The sequence below is a fragment of the Biomphalaria glabrata genome, chromosome 11, assembly GCF_947242115.1.
Source record: "Biomphalaria glabrata chromosome 11, xgBioGlab47.1, whole genome shotgun sequence".
NCBI classification, from domain to species: domain Eukaryota; kingdom Metazoa; phylum Mollusca; class Gastropoda; family Planorbidae; genus Biomphalaria; species Biomphalaria glabrata.
Genome location: NC_074721.1, coordinates 35941005 through 35968693, shown reverse-complemented (window position 1 = coordinate 35968693; position 27689 = coordinate 35941005). Strand labels below are relative to the sequence as shown.

The window sequence follows — 27689 nt, the reverse complement described above, 5'->3', positions numbered from 1 at the left end:
AAGGAGGATAGGGAATAAAGAGGGAAGTGCTGGACTGAAGCGATATAAGAGAGAGAGAGAGAGAGAAAGGAAGGAAGGTGAGTGATTTAAAGTAAGAAAAAAAAACGATTGAGTTTGAAGGCGGGAGCGAGAGAGTGAACAAGAGACAGAGAAAAAAGAAAAATACAATAAAAGTGTGATGATAAGAGAGTTGATAAGAGAAAGTGAGAGGATAGATAACAGAGATAGTGGATATAACAGAGTGCTCGTAGAGTGGATAACAAACAATGGAGTGATAATAAACTGGTGCGTTAATGTGCGGAATCAAAAGATTTTCGCACTTTATCTAGATGATATGCACATTAACGGCTTCCGAACTGTTGAAGTTCAGAATAGTGTTTCTCTCTTATTAGGCTACTTGCTCTCAAGCAGTTTACGTCATTTCCGGTGAAATAGATCATACAAAGCCAGTAAGAATGTATTTGGAACATGTGTCAAAAAGAATATAGATCAGAAAATACAGCGTGACGAGGCCAAGAGAGGTTTAGAGAAGCAAGCAAAGGAAATGTCAGCAGTCTCTAATGCAAAGCACTCTAATGTCGATAAAGTTATCTGTAAGAGTTTTTAAAGTAGACAAAGCCAAAAACAGATGCCCGTTCGATGTTAGCTGTAGTTCTTAGTAAAACTGTGGATGGCTTTTATAAATTTGGTACTAAAACGGGTATTTTAAAACAATTGTATGCAAAATCAGAAGTCAGCCTTTGTAAAGAGAGATTTTTAGGTAGAAAATGTCGAAGAAATGCTGTAGAAAAATCTTTACTTCACACAGCAATAGAACAATCCCTTGTCAGGGTTTCAGAAAATGTAGTTGCTAATCTAATTGTACCACCAATAGGTGTGTTTGTCGCAAAAAGCATTAGCTAGGTCATTCAAGTGTCCCCGACGTATAAGAGGTACTATTAAGAAAGCCCCCATTTTGACATATGTCTTGCACATTTATTTCCTCATTAGTGTTTGAATGTTTTCAAGTGTTTGAGTCTTTGTATTACAGCTTTTGAAATGATTGGTTGATTTGATTCTAATTTGTTAATTGTTTGGTTTGTTGATTTGATTCTAATTTGTTCATTGTTTGGTTTGGTGATTTGATTCTTATTGGTTCATAGTTTGATTTGGTGATTTGATTCTAATATGTTGATTAGTTGATTTGCTGATTTGATTATAATAGGTTAATTGTTTGATTTGTTGATTTGATTCTAGTTGGTTGATTGTTTGATTTGGTGTTTTGATTCTAATTGGTTGATTGGTTGATTAGGTGATTTGATTCTAATCGGTTAATTGTTTGATTGTTGATTTGATTCTAATTGGTTCATTGTTTGATTTGTTGTTGGATTCTAATTTTGTATAGTTTGATTTGGTGATTTGTTTCTAATTAGTTGATTGTTTGAATTTGGTGATTTGATTATAATTGGTTCCTTAGTTGATTTGGTGATTCTAATTGGTTGATTTGATAATTTGATTCTAATTGGTTCCTTGGTTGATTTGGTGATTTGATTCTAATTGGTTGATTGTTTGATTTGGTGATTTAATTCTAATTTGTTGATTGTTTGATTAGGTAATTTGATTCTAATTGGTTGATGTTTGATTTTATTAACTTAATTCTTAAAACTCAATAAGGATTTAAATCTTTTTTTTTTTTCGAGCGCTAAGTAGGTAATGTACAATTTATCTAGGTAATTGTCCCATTATTTAGATAGTTCGAGGAATGAAACAATTGTCTTCCCATGCATGGATTCCCCTTGGCCTAGTTAATCTGCACAATACCTAGATACTATATAAAATAACTAATGTACATGCTTAAGTGACAACTTAGATAACTGTCACATTCTAAAAAAGTGTCACCAGAAACAAGTTTTTTTTTTAAATTCTCAAAACTTCCGGAAGCTTCGAGTAGATTTTAAGCTAGCTCATTAAGGGCCAAGGGAGCTAAAAATGAACTTCACAGTAATAATAATCCAGATTATTCTAGAAATATTCTGACATCGCTAAGTATAAACAGAAGCAAAACTGAGAATTTGGAGTGAAATCTTTTTAATTGAGCTTTATTTCAACATTATCACTGTAGATTTATTACCTAATACGATATTTATATTGTGTCTTTATGCTTGATATATTATAAGTTTACAATTATTATACCATTCACTTTATATAATACAGACGTTACTTCAAAAAAGAAGATGATTACGTCCTACGCATCATGCATTCAGCCATGCATATTAACCAATGACTTAAATTCTGGTTTTCCTGGCTAGCTCAGGCAACCCCATTCCATGCTCTAATAGCACTAGGGAAGAAGGAGCATTTGTACAAATTTGTCCTAGCATATGGGATGAGGAACGTGCCTTTATTTTGTGATAAAACAATATTCATATTTTGTAAAGTGGATATGAGATTATTAAATTTGAATTCTAGCCTCTAGAATAGGGTCACAGCATCAGGGTACGTAGTGTCAAATTATCAGCATAAAAAAACTACACATATATATATAATTGTCGAAGAAAAAACGTTGTTTTAAAATATTGTTTAGAAGGGGGGGGAGAGGGTTAACAACTTTATTACCCTAGGCCCTAGGAGGTTTAAAAAAAACATTCAAGATTGAGAAAAAAAATTGCAGAGTTAAGAAGTAACTTTATCATGGCCGCCCCCCCTTCATCCCCATCTAAGAGCTTCCTCTCCCTTCCCTAACTCAGTCATTTCTCTTTTGTCGTGTGACAGTTCGATAGCGACTTAAGTTATCTCCCTTCGGTCAGGTCTTCGTGGGTTACGCCCCCTTATGACGTTATGAAAGCGGCTGTCCCATAATGCCATTGAAAGGAAGAAAGATGTCAGCCATGTTTCTCTAATAGCGATGATGACTAAAGTAGTTGAAAGAAGACACGGTTGCGGTGATACAAGTATTTGAGCTCTTAACGTAATTAAATCCAGAATCCTTTAAGTAAATGAAGACTAATGTAATATTATTTTCTTTCAACTAAACACATTTAAAAAATATTTTTGTTATTATTATTTTTTAAATCAAATTATTGACGAAAACAACATTTTTCGTAGGCAGGAGAAAAGTTGTTGGAGTGGTGTTACAGTCTTAAAACAAGATTAGCTGTTTGTGTTTGAAATTATCTCTCTCTCTCTCCCTCTCTCTCAGACCCTCTCTCTCTCTCTCTCTCTCTCTCTCTCTTTCTCTCTCTCTCTCTCTTTCTCTCTCTTTTTCTTTTTACTCAGTCTCTATATTTCTTTCTCTAATTCACTGCAACTCTGCCTCTCTACCTGTCTTCTATCTCTCTCTGTCTCTATCACTCTTCCTCTCTATCTATCCTCTCTCTCTCTCTCTTTCTCTGTCTTTATCACTCCGCCTCTTGTTCTCCTATGTCCACTAGACTTTCCTAACACGATTCTAGTTACCAATGGACAGTAGTGCTGCAGACTAGCCACAGCATAAAATATCCTTCCACCAACACAGCTAAAGGTAACTGCAATACTTTGTGTCCCTTTGAAAAGTCTGGATCCAGGCTGTTCATATACCATTTGTTCGTTTTGGAATGTTTGTAGTGAACAATAACATGTTTCGTCGATAGAAAGAGAAGGATGTTAATGCTTGATATATGTAAGTTATAGCCCTTAGTCTGTGTGAGTTATGGGTCTTTTTGTGGTGAACATGGGCTTCCTGCCTAAGATGGCGTCCTGTGGTGAATGATTAAAAGTGTTCGGCCCAACTACGACAATAGTTGCCTTATTTCTTCAAGACATACTTAACACAGACAGCCCCGGAGGATGCCTAGCATAGTTCCCGTGGACGGTGACAACAAAGTAATGAGTGGAAGGTATTCTCAGTTACTTAGCTCCGAGTAACTTGTTCGTACATTAACTTGTTCGTACATTAACTTGTTCGTACAGTAACTTGTTCGTACATTAACTTGTTCGTACATTAACTTGTTCGTACAGTAACTTGTTCGCACAGTAACTTGTTCGTACAGTAACTTGTTCGTACAGTAACTTGTTCGTACAGTAACTTGTTCGTACAGTAACTTGTTCGTACAGTAACTTATTCGTATAGTAACAAGTATCGCATCCAAATAAATGAGGTGTATGTTGTCTATTACGTGTCACGTGGGAGTTGGTCTGTCTCACGAGACACTGGTAGGGCATGCCTGATGGATGGTCATCGGGAGGAGAAGTCTCTTTGTCTTCTGTTTGTTTGGTTTTAGTTGTAATCCTTGGGGTTGATTCAAGTCAATAAAAACATAAAGAATCCTTTTTTAGAAAAAAATTAAACTTATATTAAGTGTTATTGTATAGCGCATTAATTAATGACGCGAAAAGCATTTTGTTTTCATTCTTAGTACTACTAGTGCATGGCATCATGCCAGCTGCAATTTGTGTGTGTGTAAAAACAAGAAAAACAGTGAGGATATAGGCCCGCACAGTTCAACAATACACAACATTACGGAGAGTATTTGAAATGGCGTTATAGAATGCATGTGTACGTGTATATTGTAACCATGAGAAAAGAGGAGTGGATAGTTTTGGTTGTGTAGGCTAAAAAAAAGCAGTCTGATGTAATCACGAGGTGGTGTGTCGTAATTAAAGTTAATAAGAACTGATCGAGAATTGAAGAGAGAGAGATAGAAAAGACTAGGAAGAGATGTGAGATAGAGAAGACTTGTATTTGGAATGAGTTAAACTTTGTTAAAAATTATCAATTCATTTGTTACTCTACATATTTTCGAGTTTAAGTTGTGTATATTTATAGAGAGAGACGTTGGATTCTTTTTTTGTTTTAAAAGAAGCCTATTCAAGTTTATTTCATAACGAATTAAATATGCTCACATTGGTTTTGTTGTACTAGTTGTTTGAAGCTACAAACCAACAACCGAGTAACAACAAATGGGTGCTTAAATGGCAGGTTGAGACCCGTTGTAGAGTTCAACCAATGCTAGTTCTGTTTTACATGTTTCGGATGTTCCTTCAAAAATAAAAATATTACCTCCTAGCACCACCCTTCACAGGATGGCGGGCGATGGCCAGGGCAGGGCTCAAAGTTCAAACCCGGGACCATCTAATCGACAGTCCAGATCGCATACCGCATGACCAGCAGCCATCCTTAGATGGTCTCTGAATATTAAGAAGACTTGCTTGTCTTGTTTCGGTTCTATGATCTTGTGTAGGTAGTGTCAGATCTAAGAGGGGCGCACTCTGACTGCCTCAGCGCCCAGTGTTAAGGGCGCCTGCCTCTCTGGTCTAATTGGACGATGTCCCCGGCTTGATGTATTCGATATTGATATGACAGTCATCGCTAATTTATTATCTCCCTTCCCAGAGCTCTCTGGTGGTTTGGGGGAAAATTATTTGATCATCTATCGGACTGATCCTTGAAGAAAATTTGTACAGATATGAGAGAGAGAGAGAGAGAGAGAGAGAAGAACGGAGAGAGAGAGAGAAGAAAGGAGAGAGAGAGAGAAGAAAGGGAGAGAGAGAGAAGGAATATACTTTTTAGTTTGTATTGAAAATGAAATGTTTATATTAAATAATAAATGGCTAAACTTGAAGTTTTCTGAGAAAAAAAAAGAAAACTGATTAGTCTGAAAGGGAGAGACAGTGGGGGAGAAAGATATGTGGAGAGAAAGACAAGGAACTGAAAGAGGGAGATACAGAAAGACAAGGAACAGAAAGAGAGAGATACAGAAAGACAGGGAACAGAAAGAGGGAGATACAGAAAGACAAGGAACAGAAAGAGGGAGATACAGAAAGGCAAGGAACAGAAAGAGAGAGATACAGAAAGACAGGGAACTGAAAGAGGGAGATACAGAAAGGCAAGGAACAGAAAGACAGGGAACTGAAAGAGAGAGATACAGAAAGACAAGGAACAGAAAGAGAGAGATACAGAAAGACAGGGAACAGAAAGATGGAGATACAGAAAGACAAGGAACAGAAAGAGAGAGATACAGAAAGACAGGGAACAGAAAGATGGAGATACAGAAAGACAAGGAACAGAAAGAGAGAGATACAGAAAGACAAGGAACAGAAAGAGGGAGATACAGAAAGATAAGGAACAGAAAGAGGGAGATACAGAAAGACAGGGAACAGAAAGAGGGAGATACAGAAAGACAGGGAACAGAAAGAGGGAGATACAGAAAGACAAGGAACAGAAAGAGGGAGATACAGAAAGACAGGGAACAGAAAGAGGGAGATACAGAAAGAGGGAGATACATAAAGACAGGGAACAGAAAGAGGGATATACAGAAAGACAGGGAACAGAAAGAGGGAGATACAGAAAGACAGGGAACAGAAAGAGGGAGATACAGAAAGACAAGGAACAGAAAGATGGAGATACAGAAAGACAAGGAACAGAAAGAGGGAGATACAGAAAGACAGGGAACTGAAAGAGGGAGATACAGAAAGGCAAGGAACAGAAAGAGAGAGATACAGAAAGACAGGGAACTGAAAGAGGGAGATACAGAAAGACAAGGAACAGAAAGAGAGAGATACAGAAAGACAAGGAACAGAAAGATGGAGATACAGAAAGACAGGGAACAGAAAGAGGGAGATACAGAAAGACAGGGAACTGAAAGAGGGAGATACAGAAAGACAAGGAACAGAAAGAGAGAGATACAGAAAGACAGGGAACAGAAAGAGGGAGATACAGAAAGACAAGGAACAGAAAGATGGAGATACAGAAAGACAAGGAACAGAAAGAGGGAGATACAGAAAGACAAGGAACAGAAAGAGGGAGATACAGAAAGACAGGGAACAGAAAGAGGGAGATACAGAAAGACAGGGAACAGAAAGAGGGAGATACAGAAAGACAGGGAACAGAAAGAGGGAGATACAGAAAGACAGGGAACAGAAAGAGGGAGATACAGAAAGACCATGAGAGGAAATGTGTGGTTGAGAAGGGGAGAACGAGAAAGAGAGGAGTGTTTGTTAGATTTACCGGGAGGGCTGGGGGGAAAGAGTTAAAAGTGTTGGGGGGGGGAGGGTTGTTAGATAAGTTTATGATGACAGGCTCAGCGTTGAAATACGTTTCAGATTGTATTAATTACTTCGACAACAAAAACTAAATTGATACTTTCATTTAGAAGACATGTCCTCCTTTTTCTGGGTCTTGTATTCCGTCCGGCAAGCATGGGCCTAAAGTGTGAAAATGTCCGGCTTTCCCAGTGTTACTTACTGTTTCTGTGTGTCGTCCATCAATCGAAATCAATCATCCGTATCTTCTGGATCATGTGCACAGACATTCCCTCATCTAAAACCAGTGCTGGGTTTACCTATAGGGCAACACTAGCTCTAACTTAGGACCCCCAGTTTCTTGGGGGCCTACCAAAAAGGTTTCCAGGGCTATTTTCAATCTATAAGAAGAAGAGTAGGCCCTAAAGGAAATATTGCCTTAAGTTGATTCCATGGGGCGCCATTTCTCAAATAGCTTAGGTCCTTAAAAAATCTAAATCCAGTCCTGGACAACCTTCTCTACGACAAGAATTTGTATATTCAAGAAACCTATCACCTATAAAGAGATTATACCCTGGAATAACACTTTGAAAAAAAAGTTTTGTTGTTAAACACACGGAGGCTTCAAAATTAAAAACTCAACTTTAACCACCGATAGTCAGGGTTATAATAACTATTTGACTCAAATACAGACATTTAACACAACAACACTTGCGACGTAGATCTCCTGTGGAAAAAAAAAACAAGTCATATGCTGACGTCACACAAGGTCCAGAGTCCAGACGCTACATGGACAATAACCCGCCCCAAGAGAACAGTCATGAATGGTTTCCAGTAGCCCCACCATTGATTCCATCCCTAACACGCCCCTGTGTTGACAACGTCACGCATCCATTCAAGCCATCCCTGACGTGATTCAGACTTCCATTTTATAGTGTCGGCGGTTAACGAACGCTACTTTATAACAAGCCTCTATGTACTGATCACGTGCTCTTACCCGGCTATGTGAAAAGTGGGAATTCTCTTGATAGGAGACAAAGGAAACAAACATATCAGGTGACACAATAATCAGTGTCTGCTATCTTACGTGTGTGTGTGGAGTTACTTTCTAACCTTCTGACCTACATCGACAAATACATTTATGAAATAATAGTGATCAAATTTAATATATAATTCAGGGCCGGATTTAGTAAAATGAGGCGCTGTGTCCAATTTTTAAAAAAATTATTTTTAAAATTGTTAGAAAGTCATCGTTTAGCACATTTCAACCAGTTTTTTTTTTCATGAATGACTAATTATCTGGTGTTATATGATAAACTGACGTCAAATGAATACCTGTCGTTTTATTCATACCTGTTTTTGTATGAATAGGTACCTGGCAGATAAGCGGTTCTGCCATAATCTTTGTTAACTCTTTCTCTCCGTAATTATTTTTACGTTCCGACTGAATTATCCATTTTGCCCATTACTTATTTATAAGCCTTTTATGATTGAACCTCAATAACGTTGTTGTTGTTTGTTATCACATAATGTTTTATTTTTGGTATACAAGTAAAGGGAAATGCAAGCTCTTTTCATATAACACTAATTAAACATCAAAAATTAATTTAATGGGGTCAATTCAACGATGGTATCGTCAATTAGGAGAGAAAGAGTTAAGAATAGGAGACATCTCCAGGAAGCCAGAGTGTAAAGACATGTTTTTATTATTGAGTTAGATCTGCTTGAATATCTACGTTTATTTCTTCTCAAGTTGAATTTCTCTGTTTTTTGTAATAGAAGTTGTATTTAGTTCAAGTTAATTCAAGTTCTATGAGTTAAAATTACCTTTTACCTTTACCTAAATCTATCCATTTTCTGTAGGACACCATGTAAGATTTTTCGACAGTCTTTCTCCATTCCTCTCTGTCTTTTACCTTAGTTAGAGCCTCTTTCAATGCCAGGTTCGTCCGTTCTTTTATGTTGTCTTCCCATCGCTTTCTCTGTCTGCCTCTTCTTCTTTTTCCTGGTACTGTTCCCTGCAGGAAGGTCGTTGCGATCCCCGAAGACCTTGTAATATGGCCATAGATTTTTGGCTAGTTAGCAGGTCATCAAGGGGATCAATCGCTGCAGTAACCCTGTCTCTAATCTCTTAGTTTGTGATGCAGTTAAAGTTAAAATATAATACGCCTAATTCGGTTTAGTTGTTTACTAGCAACGACAGACCACAACAATCACTACATTGGCCGGATGTGGTCAGCGGGTCGTAGATTGTGCATCACTTCCGTTGCCCGCTAACTTTATTTATAAACTTCCGACTCACGTTATGCACGAAAGAAAAAAAAGGTTGAAAATAATACACTTATCTGAATCATTTTAATGTGGTAGAGATACTTGATGATATTAATAGCTAGCACTTTAACAAATGCGCTGTCTAAATACTTCTTATTCATAACGCATGCACTATTTGTCATGTGATTGCATTTGTAATGGATCTAGTCTCTGGACTAACAATAATGAATCTACGCAATTAGAAATATTTTTAACCAATTGTTTTTGTTTAGCGCATTTTCATGCTTTCGGCTTTCTCAATTCGATATGATCCTATCGCTTGTCTGGATTAGTTGGTAAAGGAGCAGGGTGACAAAGAAGAACTCAAAAGCTCAGGCCTCCTCAGGTGGACACACTAACCACTGTGCCAGCGAAGTGCTTATTAAAATAGAAGGTTTTGTAGTTATCTTTTGTTAGTTTCAAACATTTAAGCACCGAACTGATTCTCCACACAAACTAAGGGGATTAATTCAACATGTCAAGTACAATTTCTTATCCTTCTCCCATACCAAACATAATAATTAATTACCAATTGTTAATTAACTAATTGGTTAATTTTTTAAAAATTAATTCTTATTTTGCCATGGACAAGAAATAAGTGTGCGAAATTTCATCTTGATCCGAGATTGGATGTGGGAAAATAATGGGTTCAAACTTTTTAAGACACAGACAGAATGAATTGATACATGCTTAATGCTTTGTAAAAATGAAAATGATTCAGATGGCATCTAGTCGAACAAGTGCGTTAACTCCAGTCAGCTAATCTATTAACAAACATGAAAAGTTCTTGCGCCTTGGTGCTATTTTTAGACTAGCACGCGATATCAACCTGCTTCATTCCAATATTTAAAAAAAAAGGAATGAGTAAGTTTTCAACGTAAGAGGTAAGAAAATAAAACTCGGTTAAATAGTGAAACCATCTAGCTTAATAAACATGTACTAGACTTTGCGTTTCTCTTCTTCAGATATAGCCCAAGTCTTAAGGAAATAAACTAGATTCTAGATGTAGTCACTAAAACACCCCTAATTTTAAACGAATTAAAATTATTTAAAAAAAAACACATTATTTTTTGAGAATTGTGTTTCGTAATCCAATATAAGATGACATTGTGCATTGATAACAAGTAGAATCCAAGATTGACATTTTCTTCACTAAATACTTTAAACTTTATATTTACACAATTTGTTGGCAGAGGGGTGAAGCGCTTGGTTTTCAAACCTAGTTTGAATCCTGTGGAAAACTGCGATCATAAACACTGAACACTGAAACATAATACAAAAACAAAATTTAATCAAATACTCAGAAAGACACAAAGATTAAGGCAGATTTCTCATTCCATATGCTAGGACAAATTTGTACAAATACTCCTTCTTCCCTAGTGATATTAGAGCATGGAATGGGTTGCCTGAGCTAGCTAGGAAAACCAGTGACTTGGCAGAATTTAAGTCATTGGTTAATATGCATGACAGAATGCATGACGCGTAGGACGTAATCATCTTCTTTTTTGAAGTAACGTCTGTATTATTTATTTATATATAAGATAAGATAATAAAAATATACACATAATTGACATACTCAAGATAATCAAAATGAAAACAATGCAAAAAGTAATAATACTGTAAGTGGTAACGGTAATTTAAAGTATAAATTATAATTATAACAATAATAATGTCACGTACACTGTATCTATTTTTAGCCAAGGTTACCAGAACTTCAGCCACCTCGGGATTTTCCATCACGCAACAAACGTATGTTTTGGAGTGAATGTGTTTGGTTAGAAATATTAATTATTGTACTTTGAGCTGCATTTATTGTTTGGCCTTGCAGCGTAGAGATATTGGTCACGTGATTACGCTCTAGAGTCCGGGGAAGATTCTAGATTGCGGCAGTCTTGTGTGGAACGTGTTAGAGATAACATGTACGAGAGTCTAGTGTTAGAACTCAATTATATTATTGTGTAGATCAGTTATTTTATTGAAGTATATTTAACCATTGTAATTATTTGTGAATAGCTTTTCCAAGTTTTGAATTAAAGTATTTGTATTTGTCGAAGAGAAGTTTCTTCATTGAATATATAATAATATACTTAGATCGTCTTGTCAACCAATAACTTCTAGATGATCCTCTTATCAATTAGTAACTTCTAGATGATCCTCTTATCAATTAGCAACTTCTAGGTGATCATCTTATCAATTAGCAACTTCTAGGTGATCATCTTATCAACTGACGATTTCTGAATCCTCGGCAATTACGATCATTGATTGTGCTTCAACGTGACATCTTGACATCAAGTTTGATCGTGACATCTACCACTATTGATGATCGTAACAAATAATAAACAACGACAGAGCAACTATCACATGACACTATTCATAAACGGTGAAATGATTAGCTTAGCCCCTAACAGCACTCCAGGCCATCACCACAGCAACACACAATATGAGAATAGTGTTCATTTGTTATGGAGAGTGTGTGTGTGTGTGTTAGTGTTTCTATGGTGACGGTGGGAAGAAGTTAACGATTGGTTCTGAATGATGCAAGATAGGTGGCGTTGTCGTCAGCGGTCTGAGGGAAGAGAGACGACTCCAGAACCTCAGACTAAAAGGATACGCATGTGTTATTGTAGTGAGTTAGTTTGTGTTTAAAATGCCGTTTTGTAGTATTACTTAAAGTCTGCTATATTTATTGCTTCTCATCACAAGTTGATTTTGTCTATCTATAATATAAAGCAGAAAGTAAGGCTTATGTATTGTTACGAATCTCACTATCCAGGCTCTCTGCAAACTGCACCATACACCACCAACTTAAAGAACTTGACAAGTCAGGGCTCCAAAATAACGTAAAGGTTTAATGTCCATAAATAACAGCCAATACTGTACAATTGGCAGCACGTAGAACAGTACAAATAGCTCTGCGATAACAAATATCTCTCCGATAACACCGTTCCGCCGTATCAAGTCTTTTGCACTGGCCTCTCCGTCTCGTTCCGGGCTTGCACTGGGTTCAACAGTTCAGGACTGACTTCACACACTAAGCTCGTTGTGTCGGACTCGATCACAGACCAGGATCAAGACGCCGTTCGTCTCAACTGTACCTGATAGTATTCCGCACTGAACCGTCGTAATGCTCCGTACAGAACCACACCGCTGAACTGTGCTGTAGTCGACCGTGTTCTGAACTCCTGTCGTGAACCCGCTTTCTCAACCTTGCTGTATTGAGCCCCTTTTCTCGACCGTCTTGACTGCGACACCTCCGCTCTTTATATAGGGTCCCTACTGGCCTTCTAGAACCGGACAGAACGCCGCTCGACGTTTCTAGGTGGTCAGATGACTACAACTCTCGTGACGCTGCGATCCTTCCCGAAATGTCCTGTTGACACTCGACTCGGCTGACAGTCGTAACTCGTCACGGTTGACCGCTCGTCTAGCGCTGGCCTGGGGCGATTTGCGTCGGCTGACTACATACACACCACTACCCCCATCTGTGCCACCACCAGGTTTATAACAGTATGCATGTATGTATTATGTATGTATGTATGTATGTATGTAGCCTATGTATGTATGTATGTATGTAGCCTATGTATGTATGTATGTCCCGAATAAAAATCAAAGCCGTTAGACCAATCTTGATAACACTTGGCATTGATCATAGCGGAGACCGAAGTGTATCTTTAATGTCCCTGCCACAACCGAAGGGCCCTACAAATAGACTTAAAGTATCTCTAATGGTATCTCTATTTAAGTACGAAACTTCTTCACAAACCAAGTAACCCCGTTTTCTTAGTTGTTTTTTTATATTGGACATGAACATGTCGGCTGAACGGGTTAACCCGTTTTCTTAGTTTTTTTTTCTATTGGACATGAACATGTCGGCTGAACGGGTTAACCCGTTTTCTTAGTTTTTTTCTATTGGACATGAAAATGTCGGCTGAACGGGTAAACCCATTTTCTTAGTTTTTTTTATATTGGACATCAACATGTCGGCTGAACGGGTAAACCCATTTTCTTAGTTGTTTTTTTATATTGGACATGAACATGTCGGCTGAACGGGTAAACCCATTTTCTTAGTTTTTTTTATATTGGACATGAACATGTCGGCTGAACGGGTAAACCCATTTTCACACTCTACTTTTATTTTCGTGGCAATATCCAAAGTAAGGCCCGCAGGCCGCGGGTCATATCCTGCTAGTATTTTAATAAAAGTTGTATTTAATACTGTTCACAAAGAAGTTAGTCACGTTATTTCAAGTTTTATAAGTGAAGATATACTACGCCTACAACGGTTTAGTTGTCTACCAGAAGTTTGGTGCTACAAGTCAACGACCGTCTTCAACACCTTTTCAAACCAATTGTAATTTTTTTTAAAACAATTTTCTAAATCTGTTTTTCTGTTTGTTTCGTTCACTAGGACGAGAGGACTTCACTCTTAGTGTCAAGGGAGATTAGCGGTTCTCCATCGCCAGATGACAACAAGGAGTTACCTCCAGCTAAGCATGAGAGTAACGCAACCTATGGCACACTCGACGGCGACTCTTGTCACGTTGCCTCTCGTGTCCAAGAACGCTTACCAGCTGAGCATGAGGTCAGATTGAGGGCGACTACCTCCGTTGATGCAAGGCTAGAGCCCCAAAACGACCTTGACGCCAGATGCTCTTTACTCTGCAGGGGTCGTTCAAACTCCGATCCCGTAGAGAGACATCATCTCGATCCTGACATGGACGCGGGCATTCTCAGAGCGCTAAAGACTGTTAAAAGCAATCCTTACGTCCAATATGTCGGCCTCGGTCTGGCTGGACTGGTAACCCAGAAGGAGCTCCACGACCAACAGACCGGAGCCCCGCTCAGAAAAACTAAGATGCAGCTTATCAGAATAAGTGCCGCCGTCTGCGGAATTGAACTCTGCTACGCCGCTGAGACGGCGTTCGTAAGCCCCATCCTGTTGAAGCTCGGGGTTCCTCCATCTCTCATGACCATGGTGTGGTGCCTCAGCCCTATTCTGGGGTTCTTCCTCGTTCCTATAATGGGATCGCTCAGCGACAGATGCAGCTTTAAGCTGGGACGACGAAGACCTTTCATTATAATCATGTCAATTGGGATCATCCTAGGACTAGCATTGGTTCCCAATGGGGAGATTCTTGGGATTTGGATCGGAGATTCCGGAAACGAAACAATTAACGCCAGACCTCATCTAAACTCCAGTATAGAAGATCTCATCCCCAAGAGATCCAGCTTGGGATTTTCTTTCACGCTGCCTCCTGATCACCTTTGGGGTATAATATTTACAATTCTGGGCGTGGCCATGCTTGATTTCAACTGCGACGCCTGTCAGTCACCTTGCAGGGCGTACCTTTTAGATGTCTGCGTCCCCGAAGACCACCCTACTGGGCTGACCATGTTTACCGTTATGGCAGGACTGGGCGGTACAGTAGGATATATTATGGGAGGAATCGACTGGAATGCAACTAGCTTTGGCGAAGCATTGGGCGGACATATTCGTGTAGTCTTCTCTGTTGTGCTCATAGCCTTCTTTGTATTCGTCACGCTCACGTTAACATCTTTTCGGGAAATCCCGCTCAAAGACTTAAGCATCAAGAAATCGGAACTTCAGAAAGTGAAAAAGAAAGTAGGCAAATCTAAATACCGAAAGTTTACAAACGAAGACACTTCCTCCTCCGGCGAAGAAGAACAAACAGAAGGGAGTGACATAGGCAGAGTGGAGAGGGTGTCTTCTTACGGGGCGCTATGTGAAACAGACAAAAACGCCCTTCGCAAACAAAATGCGGACCTCACCTCACATAGTGAGGCGGACAAAGACAAACACCAAATAGCCAATATCAGTGACCGCCACTGGACAGTCTCTGACAATCTTCACAACGATACAAATTTGAACAAAGACTCTGAAAATCAATTAGTTAAGGAAATCAATTATGGAGACTCCGTTTATCCAAAGGCACGCTCCGCAAATAGCGCATCAGGTTCTACGATTCCAGAAATCAGATCGATTGAAGTCTCTTCCCTAAATAGCCCACAGATCTACGATAGCGCCACGAGCTACGCTCAGAGCAAGAATAGCAGCAAGGCCACGTCGACAAGTCGGGTTCCCCCTTCGAGATCCGGATTGAGCCAGTCCTATCAATGCAACGGGTCTCTAGCATCGGGGGAACGCCAGGGGAACCCTCAGCATAAGGGAAGCAGTGTGGGTGCCGGAGTGCGCGATGTCATTGATACGGTGGAGGTGTCGACGGATGTGACCTTGAAGACCTATCTCAAGTCCATCATCCGGATGCCCAAGTCGATGTGGATACTGTGTCTATGTAACCTGCTGTGTTGGATGTCTCTGGTCTGCTACTCACTTTACTTTACCGACTTTGTAGGTCAGTGGATTTCCAAATATATAATAATAATATAGATAATGGCTTAGTAGGTCAGTGAAGTCTAACCTACTTCTGATTAATTTGTATATCAGTGCATTAATTCTAATGAACTAACTCCTGGACATTACAGGCTCCGTAAGTCACTGAAATCCCTCACTTTGTAGGTCAGCCTACTCACTCTATAGTCTATCGACATAGTAGGTCAGTCTAAAAGAAAGGAGAAAAGGGGGGGGGGGGGGGGATAGTCATGAATGCTCAGTACAAGAAAAAGCTGTGTGCAAGATTTGATGATTTATGCGTGTTGAGAGGAATAAAGTTGGCACTGCAGTGAAGTCTTAAACTGGCTGCTAAATTAGATATTTTGTGACTGGCTGAAGTAGAAAATGGAAAAGTGTACATACTTCAAACATAGCTACGTTAGATTTGTTTTTTCTTCCATGTTTCATTCAGAAGTTCGCTCTCTCCTGGATGAAATAAAGTTTTTAACCTTTGAATGCCTAAATTTGCTTTAACCCCCCTCCCCCCCCCCCAATATCTCTTAAACTGTTTTGGGAAAAAAAAAGCGAAAAATAAAACAACAGTAATGATAAAGATTTAAACGTATTAAAATATCAGCAAAAAACATTTGTAAAAAAACAAAACAACTGAATACAGCAACATAGGATGTTGATATTTTAATGTTAACACACGTATAGTTGAACGCGTAGGTATTCTTTTAAGCACATCTTCCGAGAGTTGTCTAGTATCTAGTCTAGTCGAGATCTTGTAGTATAAGAATAACTAGTCGACCGGCGGCGTATACAAGAATAATGTGCAAGTTCAATTAAGAAATGTGTCTGCATTTATTTCTGTTTATTTGTGTGTTTATGTGTGTGTTTATCTGTGTGTTTATGTGTGTGTCTACTCGTGTAATTTTGATATTTTATTAATGTATGTGTTGTTTTTTTTTTGTAAATGTTTGTTTATTTATTTGTGTAAGTGTGTGCTTATTAATTTATGTGTGTGTGTGTTTATTTATGTGTGCTTTTTTATGTAAGTGTAAGTTTATTTGTAAGTGTAAGTGTGTGTGTTAATATAAGAGTGTGTTAATTTGTTGAGAATGTGTATGTATATTTGTGTAACCCCGTGTGTGCATATATGTGTAAGCGTGTGTGTGTGTTTGTGCAAGTGTGCTATTTATGTGCCTTCCTGTCTTCTACTATTTACTTCCAGGTCAGTCGGTGTACGGCGGTGACCCCATGGCTCCTGTGGGCACTGACCTCCATGACAGATACGACGCTGGCGTGAGGCTGGGCTCGTTTGCAATGTCTCTTTACTCTTTCTCCTGTGCCTGCTACTCTCTCGGGATAGAGAGACTTGTGCAGAGGTTCAGTAAGTACACGAAGGCTTACAGTAACATGTGCAGACTACATACATGACGGAAATCCTATAAATAGTACATGGCATAGATCCTATAAATAGTACATGGCATAGATCCTATAAATAGAATTCTGTTTGGTGTATCTGGTGCACAACATAAAGGCAGTGTTGAAAAGCTTTGTTTTTTATTAGTTACTACAATTAGTTATATGGTTTTACCACAGCAGAATCAGAGTTTTATGCTCTTCTATTTGTAACTTTTATTTAGTTGCAATTTCCAAGGTCTGTTCAGCGTCCTTGACATTGTTGAGTTCATCGTGGAAATTTCCAATAGACTAATGACATACAGAAACACAAGTTAGAAATAATAAAAAAAGAAACTGACCCAGAAAAAAAATAGTTAACAAAGTATAAACTACACTATATGTTATATGGCGTTCCTACTTAAAAGATGTCCCATCTAAAGCAGCATCTATTGGGACAACAAAACAAAGTACGGGTAATGTATTGACACGAAATATGACAAAAACAAAGGGGAAATAATATTCTATGAGAAAAATAGGAAAAGGAGCTCCTGTAACGTTACGCATATAGACTTATATATGCTACTCTATACTGGACATGGAGATTTTTAGCACTATAAAAAATGGCGTGAAAATTTTGTAGAAAGTTGGATCAAGGCGTTGTTTTGTAAAGTAGTTAAAAGTCATTATTTGTCCCTTCTTATTGTCCCTATTCCCTATTATTTGCTGCTTTTGGTCTGGACATGCAGTTTGCAGGTACATAGAGTTACCCTAATTTGTTTTGTTTGACAAGCTTTGGACGTCTACAAGTTTCTTCAAAACTAAAGATTACAATCCTGACCTAAACTTCCTGCTGGACAGAAGGGGATAACAAGGAGCAAAGTTTGAACTCTACACCATCGTCACTACGGTGTCTGGAGATTTAGGCACTGGAATTTTAGGCGCCGGTAATTTAGGCACCGAGTAATTAGTCTTCCGGTAATTTGGGCATCTGGAAATTTAGGCACCGGTCAATCGGACATTTTTTGAAAAATGCGGAAAATATGGCGACCTTACTATGTTCAAAATTAAGGTCGCTATTACAGAGTGCCTAATTTTCCGTGTGCCTAAATTAACGGTGCCAACATTTCCGTGTGGCTAAAATACCGGGTGCCTAAATTTCATTGTGCCTAAATTACCAGTTGCCTAAACTTACGGATGCCTAAATTTCATAGATTCCGTAACTACAGTCTGAAGCGCATTCCACAATAAAAGAGAAGACCATCCCGACCAGGCACCCATTGTTTTATGTTATATGTATGTTTTATGTCTTTACAAAATACTTTTATTTTAAACTACAAATCGAAAATTTAGGGGAAGAGTAAATAAGTTTTTCATTTCATTTATTTTTATGTCATACTAGGAGCCAAGAAAGTCTATGTGATTGGTCAGTTGGTCTTCACGCTTGGAATGGCGGGAATGGCCGTCTCACGCAGTAAGATAGCGGTCATCCTTCTGTCCCCCGCGGCGGGGATCATGTACGCCACGTTATTCACCATGCCCTACTTACTGGTGGCACACTACCACACGAGGGGAATGGTAAGTAGCACCCTGCTTCCTGCGAGAAGTTCGTTCCTGCACATGACATACAGATAGTAGAATATTCCTTTTCACAAAGCTTTTATCAACTCACTCTGTCTGTCTGGTAAAAAGCGTTATTTCAAGCTGAAACTTCGCACAATTATTAATTGACATAGACAAGACAATAATCAATTTTAAAAAAGTAACCAATTAGACAACTAATTAATGGTAATTCATTATTTTGTTTAAAAGCAACAAGGGAAACTACTTCACCGATATGACTAAATTTGTTGGGTTTAGTCCTCTTAAATAATTGTGAACGTAAATTCTCCCTCTCGCATCTTTCGAGCAATTACTTATTGTACCTAACAAAACATGAATCAATAAACAATATGCTCATCTAGTCAATTAATTATTGGTAATTAATTATTTTCATTTTTTATATCAAATAAGGGAAATAACTTGTAGATTTTTAATAGATATAGCTTTAAGGGCTGAGTTTTTCCTCTTAAGTTAAGCTTAGTTTTTTTTTAAAGGATTTTGTGTAATATGGAGGAGTTGGTTATATAAATATAATCTAGTTATTTATTTATTTGTTTACATGTAAATGAATATAATGTCACCACTATTGTTCTAATTCTCAGTTCTCTCACGGAGACCCCTCTCTGGGGGACTGCAAACAAGTTCGAGGCCTCGGCACCGACGTAGCCATCATCAGCAGCATGGTATTCCTGGCCCAGTTCCTGCTCTCGGTCTTGATGGGGACAGTGGTCACTGCGGTGGACAGTACGGTGGCGGTCATCGTCACCAGCGCCATCCTCAGCTTTTTGGGCTCTCTCACTGCCACTCAGGTCACATACCTGGACTTATGAGCGCCTGGTGTTGCAGAGGCGGAGGAAGAGGAGGGACTAACTACATCATCATGAGAGCCTCCATCTTTTAAAGAGATCTCAAATCTATCACCCCCCCCCCCAACTAAGAGTTCTAACAAAGATAAGATAATATATGACAACCAGTTCAATTCTCTTACCATTTTTTTTTATTATAATTATTTTCATCCACCATGTAATTGTTTGTAAAATGTTTGACATGTTTCGGATGTTCCTTCAGTGTTGAAGATAGTTTACTTCTTAGTCCAAACCTCCCGCAGGACGACGGGGGATGGCAGCAGATAAGGTAGGAACCCGGGACCATCGGTCAAACTCCAGAGCGCACACCACACAACCAGGCAGCCATCCTCGTTTTTTTTTGGGTTATGTCGTTCACTTCCAATACACTCGTTGGCCACTTAAACAACAACTTGGCAAATTTATAAATTCACCAAAAAAAAACAACTGCAAAGTTCAATATTAGCACATAATTACACGACTTTGCTATTCAAGAGTCACTTCACTAAGTCATACATCGTGCAGGTAGATAATGAACATATATACAACGGATCTCAAACTATACATCAGTTCTTGTTCAAACATATTCATTGAAGACTTTTCTCCTCCCCTCCCCCTTCCATACACACACATTGCAGGTATTGCAGCGCTTGGAAAGCTGCAACGAGAGGCCCCTTACAAATTTAATCCGGCCCTGTAGCTAATGTTACAATAATGTCTATCAAAAGTTCATCTTGTATGTTGCTGATGTTAGAATTCAATGTCTTCTCGTCATCTGAATATATTCTTGTATATCTATTAGTCTATTGGTTTCTTATCATCGTCATGGAAATCATGTTCAAGAAAATATCATAAGCGTGGTTGTTCTTAGGTTCGTGTGTGATGTTACCTGTGTGGGGTGTGTTAGCTGTGTGGTAGTGATGTTAGCTGTGTGGGGGGTGTTAGCTGTGTGGTAGTGATGTTACCTGTGTGGGGGGTGTTAGCTGTGTGGTAGTGATGTTAGCTGTGTGGGGGGTGTTAGCTGTGTGGTAGTGATGTTACCTGTGTGGGGGGGGGTGTTAGCTGTGTGGTAGTGATGTTAGCTGTGTGGTAGTGATGTTACCTGTGTGGGGGGTGTTAGCTGTGTGGTAGTGATGTTAACTGTGTGGTAGTGATGTTAGCTGTGTGGTAGGGATGTTAGCTGTGTGGTAGTGATGTTGGCTGTGTGGTAGTGATGTTAGCTGTGTGGTAGTGATGTTACCTGTGTGGTAGTGATGTTACCTGTGTGGCAGTGATGTTACCTGTGTGGTAGTGATGTTACCTGTGTGGTAGTGATGTTAGCTGTGTGGTAGTGATGTTAGCTGTGTGGTAGTGATGTTAGCTGTGTGGTAGTGATGTTAGCTGTGTGGTAGTGATGTTAACTGTGTGGTAGTGATATTGGCTGTGCGGTATTGATATTGGCTGTGCGGTAGTGATGTTAGCTGTGCGGTAGTGATGTTAGCTGTGCGGTAGTGATATTGGCTGTGCGGTAGGGATGTTAGCTGTGCGGTAGGGATGTTAGCTGTGTGGTAGTGATGTTAGCTGTGTGGTAGTGATGTTACCTGTGTGGTAGTGATGTTAGCTGTGTGGTAGTGATGTTAGCTGTGCGGTAGTGATGTTAGCTGTCTGGTAGTGATGTTAGCTGTGCGGTAGTGATGTTAGCTGTGTGGTAGTGATGTTAGCTGTGCGGTAGTGATGTTAGCTGTGTGGTAGTGATGTTAGCTGTGCGGTAGTGATATTGGCTGTGCTGTAGTGATGTTAGCTGTGTGGTAGTGATGTTAGCTGTGTGGTAGTGATGTTAGCTGTGTGGTAGTGATGTTAGCTGTGTGGTAGTGATGTTAACTGTGTGGTAGTGATATTGGCTGTGCGGTATTGATATTGGCTGTGCGGTAGTGATGTTAGCTGTGCGGTAGTGATGTTAGCTGTGCGGTAGTGATATTGGCTGTGCGGTAGGGATGTTAGCTGTGCGGTAGGGATGTTAGCTGTGTGGTAGTGATGTTAGCTGTGTGGTAGTGATGTTACCTGTGTGGTAGTGATGTTAGCTGTGTGGTAGTGATGTTAGCTGTGCGGTAGTGATGTTAGCTGTCTGGTAGTGATGTTAGCTGTGCGGTAGTGATGTTAGCTGTGTGGTAGTGATGTTAGCTGTGCGGTAGTGATGTTAGCTGTGTGGTAGTGATGTTAGCTGTGCGGTAGTGATATTGGCTGTGCTGTAGTGATGTTAGCTGTGTGGTAGTGATGTTAACTGTGTTGTAGTGATGTTAGCTGTCTGGTAGGGATGTTAGCCGTATGTGTGTGATGTTAGCTGAATGCTAGAAATGTTGGCTGTGTGAAAGTGATGTTAGCTGAATGCTAGAAATGTTGGCTGTGTGAAAGTGATGTTAGCTGAATGCTAGAAATGTTGGCTGTGTGAAAGTGATGTTAGCTGTGACGACCCTTAGGGAGTTTGCAGCACCCAGTACTACACCCTGGCAGAACCTACGACGCCACTGACCCCAAACTAGCACTTGTCGTTGCTTTGGATACATCAGCTTCGTGGAGAGGGGGTGGGGGGACTGGTGTGTGGGCGACATCGTTCTGACCACCGCTAATTCCCAGGCATTCGTTTCCATGAGCTGATCCATTTACAGCGTCGTTTGCTGTGTGTGTGTGTGCGTGTTTGATATTAGCTTTGTGGTAGGAACATATCACATTCCCTAATCATCAGAAATAATGATTCAATGAACTTTGATCAACTAACGGAGCTCCTGATCTCAATGATACTTCCTTAGACTCATGTACATGAGACATTATGAATGTACAAAGCAAATGGGCAAAGCAAAACAAGCCAGGATTTCGACCATCTTGTAGCCAAAGACTCAAGTACATGACACATTATGAATATACAAAGCAAATGGGCAAAGCAAAACAAGCCAGGATTTCGACCATCTTGTGGCCAAAGACTCAAGTACATGACACATTATGAATATACAAAGCAAATGGGCAAAGCAAAACAAGCCAGGATTTCGACCATCTTGAAGCCAAAGTTGTATTTTTGTGTTACCATCGAAGAACAAAATAATGTTTTGAAAAGTTTTTTTTAAAAATAATATGAACGTGTGATTTCGTTAAGAAATCAAACTGAAAAAAAAAACAGCCCTTGTTGGCATAAATATGAGAAAGTTGTGTGATACTTGCGCAATTACATGCTTAATTAACTAAATATTTGTTTATTTGTTCATGTTTTTTTTAACTTAATAGACATAGTGTGCAATTAACCTAATTTTTTCCAATTCGTTTCCACCTATATTCTGATAGTCTTTACAAGCCGTTGGACTAAGCGGACTATTACAGCAGCCTACATATCATTGGAAAATGGAAATAAAAACTTCAAACAATCTTTGAGCTCTTGCTTTGATCTCGTCTTTTAGTTTCATGTTCAATTAGAGTTAATTAAATAAAAAAGGCTAAAAAAAACAAACAAAGCTTTTCTAAGGCAAAGAGTCGCTAATTAATGCCCATTTATCTGAAAATGGCAGGGATTATCCTCCTTTCTGCCATATAAAACAATATTTATTCATTAGTACTAATTTTTGGATTGATTTGTGTATAGTCATCGACTATAAATAATTGTGCCAAACTTCAAGATGATCCGAGAATGGGAAGTGGAAAATAAAAGCGTGTTAAAACGTAGTAAGGGGATTAAATCCATATATATATATATATATATACATCCACATCTCTCATTAAGTAGCAGTTATTCCTCTTTTTTCGACATTAAAAAAAAAAAAGAAATCAACAATAATTAATTAACTAATTGTTTTGTTTTTTATTATTATTGATTCATGTTTTGTCAGGTGCAATAAATAGTTGTGCAAAGTTTCAACTTGATCTGAGGTTGGGAAAAAGGAAGAAAAAAATATGTTCAAACTATTTAGCAGACGAGAGTGAGTGTAGATATTGTAGATTTGTAACAAAAAAAAACAACAACACCAGAACTTGTTTTAAATCAATCTTTAATAATTCAGTCAAAGAAATAGGATGAAAAAGGGGAGGTAATCGAATATTATTGTAAGCTAGTGAAATTCAATCAAGCTAATCCTGTTCTGATTTTATTTTGAGAGAAATTCATTGAAAAAAAAAATTTGATTTACGCCCAAGGCAAAATTAATTAAATTGAATAAACAAACAGTTCCTGTGACTTGGTGTCTTGCGCAAACGTTCGCAATCATCTGGTATGCAAGCTAAAATTAGTAATCCCGCCTAATATCGGCTGTGGATTTACCCATGTAAAAATACAGTACACAATACAATATATCACATTGGAAACATTGCAAGTTCTGTAAATATATATATATAATAAAATATATATATAAATGGAAGTTTTTCAAAAGCTTTACGATTACTTTAAAAAATCTTTTTTTTTTACCCATTTACAATAACAAACAGTAACAAAATATGTATTTTTGTATGCAGGACTTCCAATTTCACTATATCAGTGCATCAGTTTTATTTAAACCGGAGGACCTCTTATGTAATTCTAGAATACAATTGAAAGAGTAGAAGAATGTTTAAGGCCAGATCTTTGAACCAAAGCGCTTCGTTAACAGATTTTAATACTGATGTTGAGCTGCATTTGTTAGCGGTGTTGTTGGACGTAGGATTGATGTTGTTGTTAATATCGTTATTGGTGCGGTTGTTGGTAGGGCTTACGTTGTTGGCATTGGTGTTGTTGTTGATGTGTTGTTTAGTGTTTTTTTTGGGGATTGGTTGGAGTTGTTGGGGTTATTAATGGTGTTCTTTTTTTGTGTGTGTGATGTAGTTGTCGATGTTGATGGTGCTGTTTTTTATTGTTATTTTTATTCTTGGTGTTGTTGGTTTTAATGTTGTTGTGGTTGCTGGTGGTGGTATTTGTGGTATTGTTGGTGGTGGTAATGATTCGGTGATGTTATTGGTATTGTTGGTTGCAGTGTTTATGTTGTTGGTGGAGGTTTTTTTTTTTGGTGTTGTTGTTCGTGTTTTTTGTTGTTGTTAATTGCTTTTGTTGGTGTTAGTGTTGTTTTTTATGGTTATTGTAGTTAGTGGTGTCGGTGTTTTGTTAGTGGTGTTGGTATTTCTGTTGTAGGTGGAGGTGGGTATCAAATTTATTCTAACAGTTTCATTACCTTAATAAAAGATTAGTCGAAATTTTTAATACAATTCTAACTCTAGTGTTTGCTCAGACTTTTTTTTTGGGGGGGGGGTTAAAGAGAAAAATCTTTAATTAATTATAAGTCTATCGAAGCCTTTGTAAATTAGAGACAAAGAGAAGATAATTTGACATGTGTTGACATTGAGCCGGAGTCCAAAAAATAATCCCAGGTTTTTTCCCCTTATGTTTCGAGCCCTATTAGCAGCCCAGAGTTAGCAGCTAGATGAAGAGCTCTTCAGACGTCAAGATTAAGGACAACACAAATATGGCGGATGTGTCACCTTTCAATGATATCTTCTGGCATCATTAGCGTGTGTGTGTGTGTGTGCGCATGGGGTGAAAAAGTGCTAGCTTGTGGTGTGAGGGGGGAGGGGTATTTGGTCTTATCCAATGCCCAAGAAAAACAATGCCATCGTCTGCAAAGCCTCAAAAAAATCTGTAAACTCACAAATCCAGGTTTTAACTTATCAATTACAGAGGTTCCTTCTACAGGGGAACGCGTGTCCATGAGTCAATCTAGTCTAGCAAGTTAATTAGGGACTTAAATTCTTCCTTGTCATTGGTTTTCCTGTCTGATTCAGTGGTGTTGCCGGTCGTTGACCTGTAGCACCAGTCTGCTGGTAGACAACTAAACTGTTGTAGGCGTATTAAATCTTAACTTGTGAAACTTGAAATACCTTGAATAACTTCTGGTGTGAACTAAAGTAAATATAACTTTTATTACAATACAAACTTATTCAACGTGAGATGAAATGCAAAAAAAAAATATAGTAGACTTTTATAATAGGCCTAATATAAAAAAGTATTTTGAAGAAAATCTTACTCACTTAAAAAAAAAACCACATCTTTTTAGTCTGGCTTTCTGTGGTCGTCTGTCCTACCTAAGACTGCAGACGACAATACCATTTGTCTTGCATAATTCACACTGCATAGCTAACCTCTTCCCACCGTCACCTTCATATTCAGGCAACCCTCTCCACGCTCTAATGGCACCAGGGAAGAAGGAGCAGTTGTTCACTAATAATATAGACAGCACGCCTACTAAGTGAAAGAAAAATCTCTGAAATTGGAGAGCTCCAAACAAAGAGCAGATAACAATAAACATTTAAATTACTAAATATTTTGTATTGCTTTCTATCTGCAATCTTATGAATAATTCTTAGTCGTCGTGAGATATTTAAACAATCTTCAATCAATGAATTTTCTTTTCATTATGCATTGATACTCACACAACGACACAACTTACTAGTTGTATGTATGTATATATACATATGACATTTTTCGTCTCGAGAGACAATCTTTTCACTTTGCAACTTGTGTGACTAAACCTGGGCATATGTAATCACCAGGCACCGTTGCATTATCACCCTTCTTTCTGCTGCTGTTGTGTATAGCATCTGCAATACGGGACCCACTTCCTTTATGCTCGCTCTCCATGTGGATCTATTCAGTGGCACTTTTTTTCCAGCTGTAAGTGTCGATTTTGAAAAGCTACAGTCTCTCTCTTTCTCTCTCTCTCTCTCTCTCTCTCAATACACACACACACATATATATATATATATATTTATATACACTGCTTTTTTGTGACGGTACTCACCTTTACTGCGTACGGGCACCTTTTTGAATGTGGTGAAAAAAAATATTACTTTTCTATTTTAACGTTTATTATTAATTTATTAGTAGTTAATTGTTATGCAATCTATTACTGAGTACCGGCACCTATTTTTTTTTAAAGCAGTGTATATCTATTTATTCAAAAATTAATTAGAATGTAACATGTCCATCTAATTTTGTGTACTTCACTTTCCCCATATCTCTGAGACTCCATGTATAGACTCTATCTACGTATGTGTCTACTTAGTAGTTACAACTTACGATAACAATACAGCATGTCTTAGGGAAAAAAATGTTTGACGCTTTATCTTTACCATTTGTTCTTTCTTCATATACTCTACATATTATTGTCATCGTCATTGTTACTTTTTTCATTATTATAAGTAAAAAAAAATCTGCCCCGGGTGAGGATCGAACTCACAACCTCCGCATAACTTATCCCATGACCTCATGGGGAAGGTACTGTCTATAAGTACGGCGCGCTAACCGATTGTGCCACCGGGGCTTCGAACATTTCTTCACAAAATAACTTCAAGTCCACCATCTGTTGTCCAGATGCTGATGGCGCAATGTGATGTATGCGGTTGTTCAATATATGCAAATTACGTGTCATGCGTAAACGTCTATATACCACGTAATAATGATGTAATGTCCAAATGTAATATGTAAATAGTGTTCTTTAACTTCTCCATTACACAATAATCAAGCATCAAGAAATGTTGATATAGAACATTAGATCAAGAATTAGCCTACTACTTCTCAAGTTATCATTTATACCATCATTAACTTTTGGGGTAACCAGATGTCCGGCAAAAAGGTGGACATCTTCTTTTTAAAGACTTGTCCTATGGCGTCTGGCTGACAGCGGCCTAGTTATGTCAAAATGTCTGGCTTTGCTCTTTTGCTTGCTTTAACGTTAGGTTATTCGACACTCGAATTCAATCCTTCATATCTTCTGGTTTGAACACAAATAAATAAATAGATAAAACCAATAAATAAACAAATAAATGCTGCGGTTAGAGAGAAATGTACGGGGAGTCCGTGGGCAGATATGCTGTAGCCTTGCTAAAGGTATAAAGTAGGCTATATTGAGTTAGGTTGAGTGGTACTGCAACTTGGAATAACTTGCAGGTTAGAAATATGTAGCATCATTGACAAAGTCCTTCTGAATAGGCCCACTTATGTTAGAGTTGATGAATACCTGTGTTAGTTGTTGATGAATACTTGTGTTGGACTTCATATATACTTATGTTGCAGTTGATGAATACTTATGCTAGATTTGATGAATACTTATGTTGCAGTTGATGAATACCCATGCTGGATTTGATAAATACTTATGTTGCAGTTGATGAATACTTATGTTGGGGTTGATGAATACTTGTGTTAGACTTGATGAATG

The 27689-nt window shown here is 38.4% G+C and overlaps 1 protein-coding gene and 1 non-coding gene across 2 annotated transcripts in view; one reads left to right on the top strand and one right to left on the bottom strand.

Annotated features, from left to right (window-relative positions):
- LOC106067478 (proton-associated sugar transporter A-like) overlaps nt 1-22890 on the top strand; it is a 36139-nt gene extending 13249 nt beyond the window's left edge. Inside the window, exons 2-5 of the mRNA XM_056004330.1 lie at nt 13697-15662; nt 16875-17033; nt 18447-18622; nt 19249-22890. Of these exons, the coding sequence (XP_055860305.1) occupies nt 13697-15662; nt 16875-17033; nt 18447-18622; nt 19249-19476 (2529 nt within the window). The 3' untranslated portion in view covers nt 19477-22890. The remainder of the gene's footprint in view (nt 1-13696; nt 15663-16874; nt 17034-18446; nt 18623-19248) is intronic.
- A 3796-nt stretch (nt 22891-26686) lies between these two features.
- Trnai-uau (transfer RNA isoleucine (anticodon UAU)) lies at nt 26687-26795 on the bottom strand. Its single transcript has 2 exons — nt 26758-26795; nt 26687-26722 (listed from the first exon to the last, which is right to left on the bottom strand). It is a non-coding gene; the product is annotated as a tRNA-Ile (tRNA).
- Between the last annotated feature and the right edge of the window lie 894 nt (nt 26796-27689).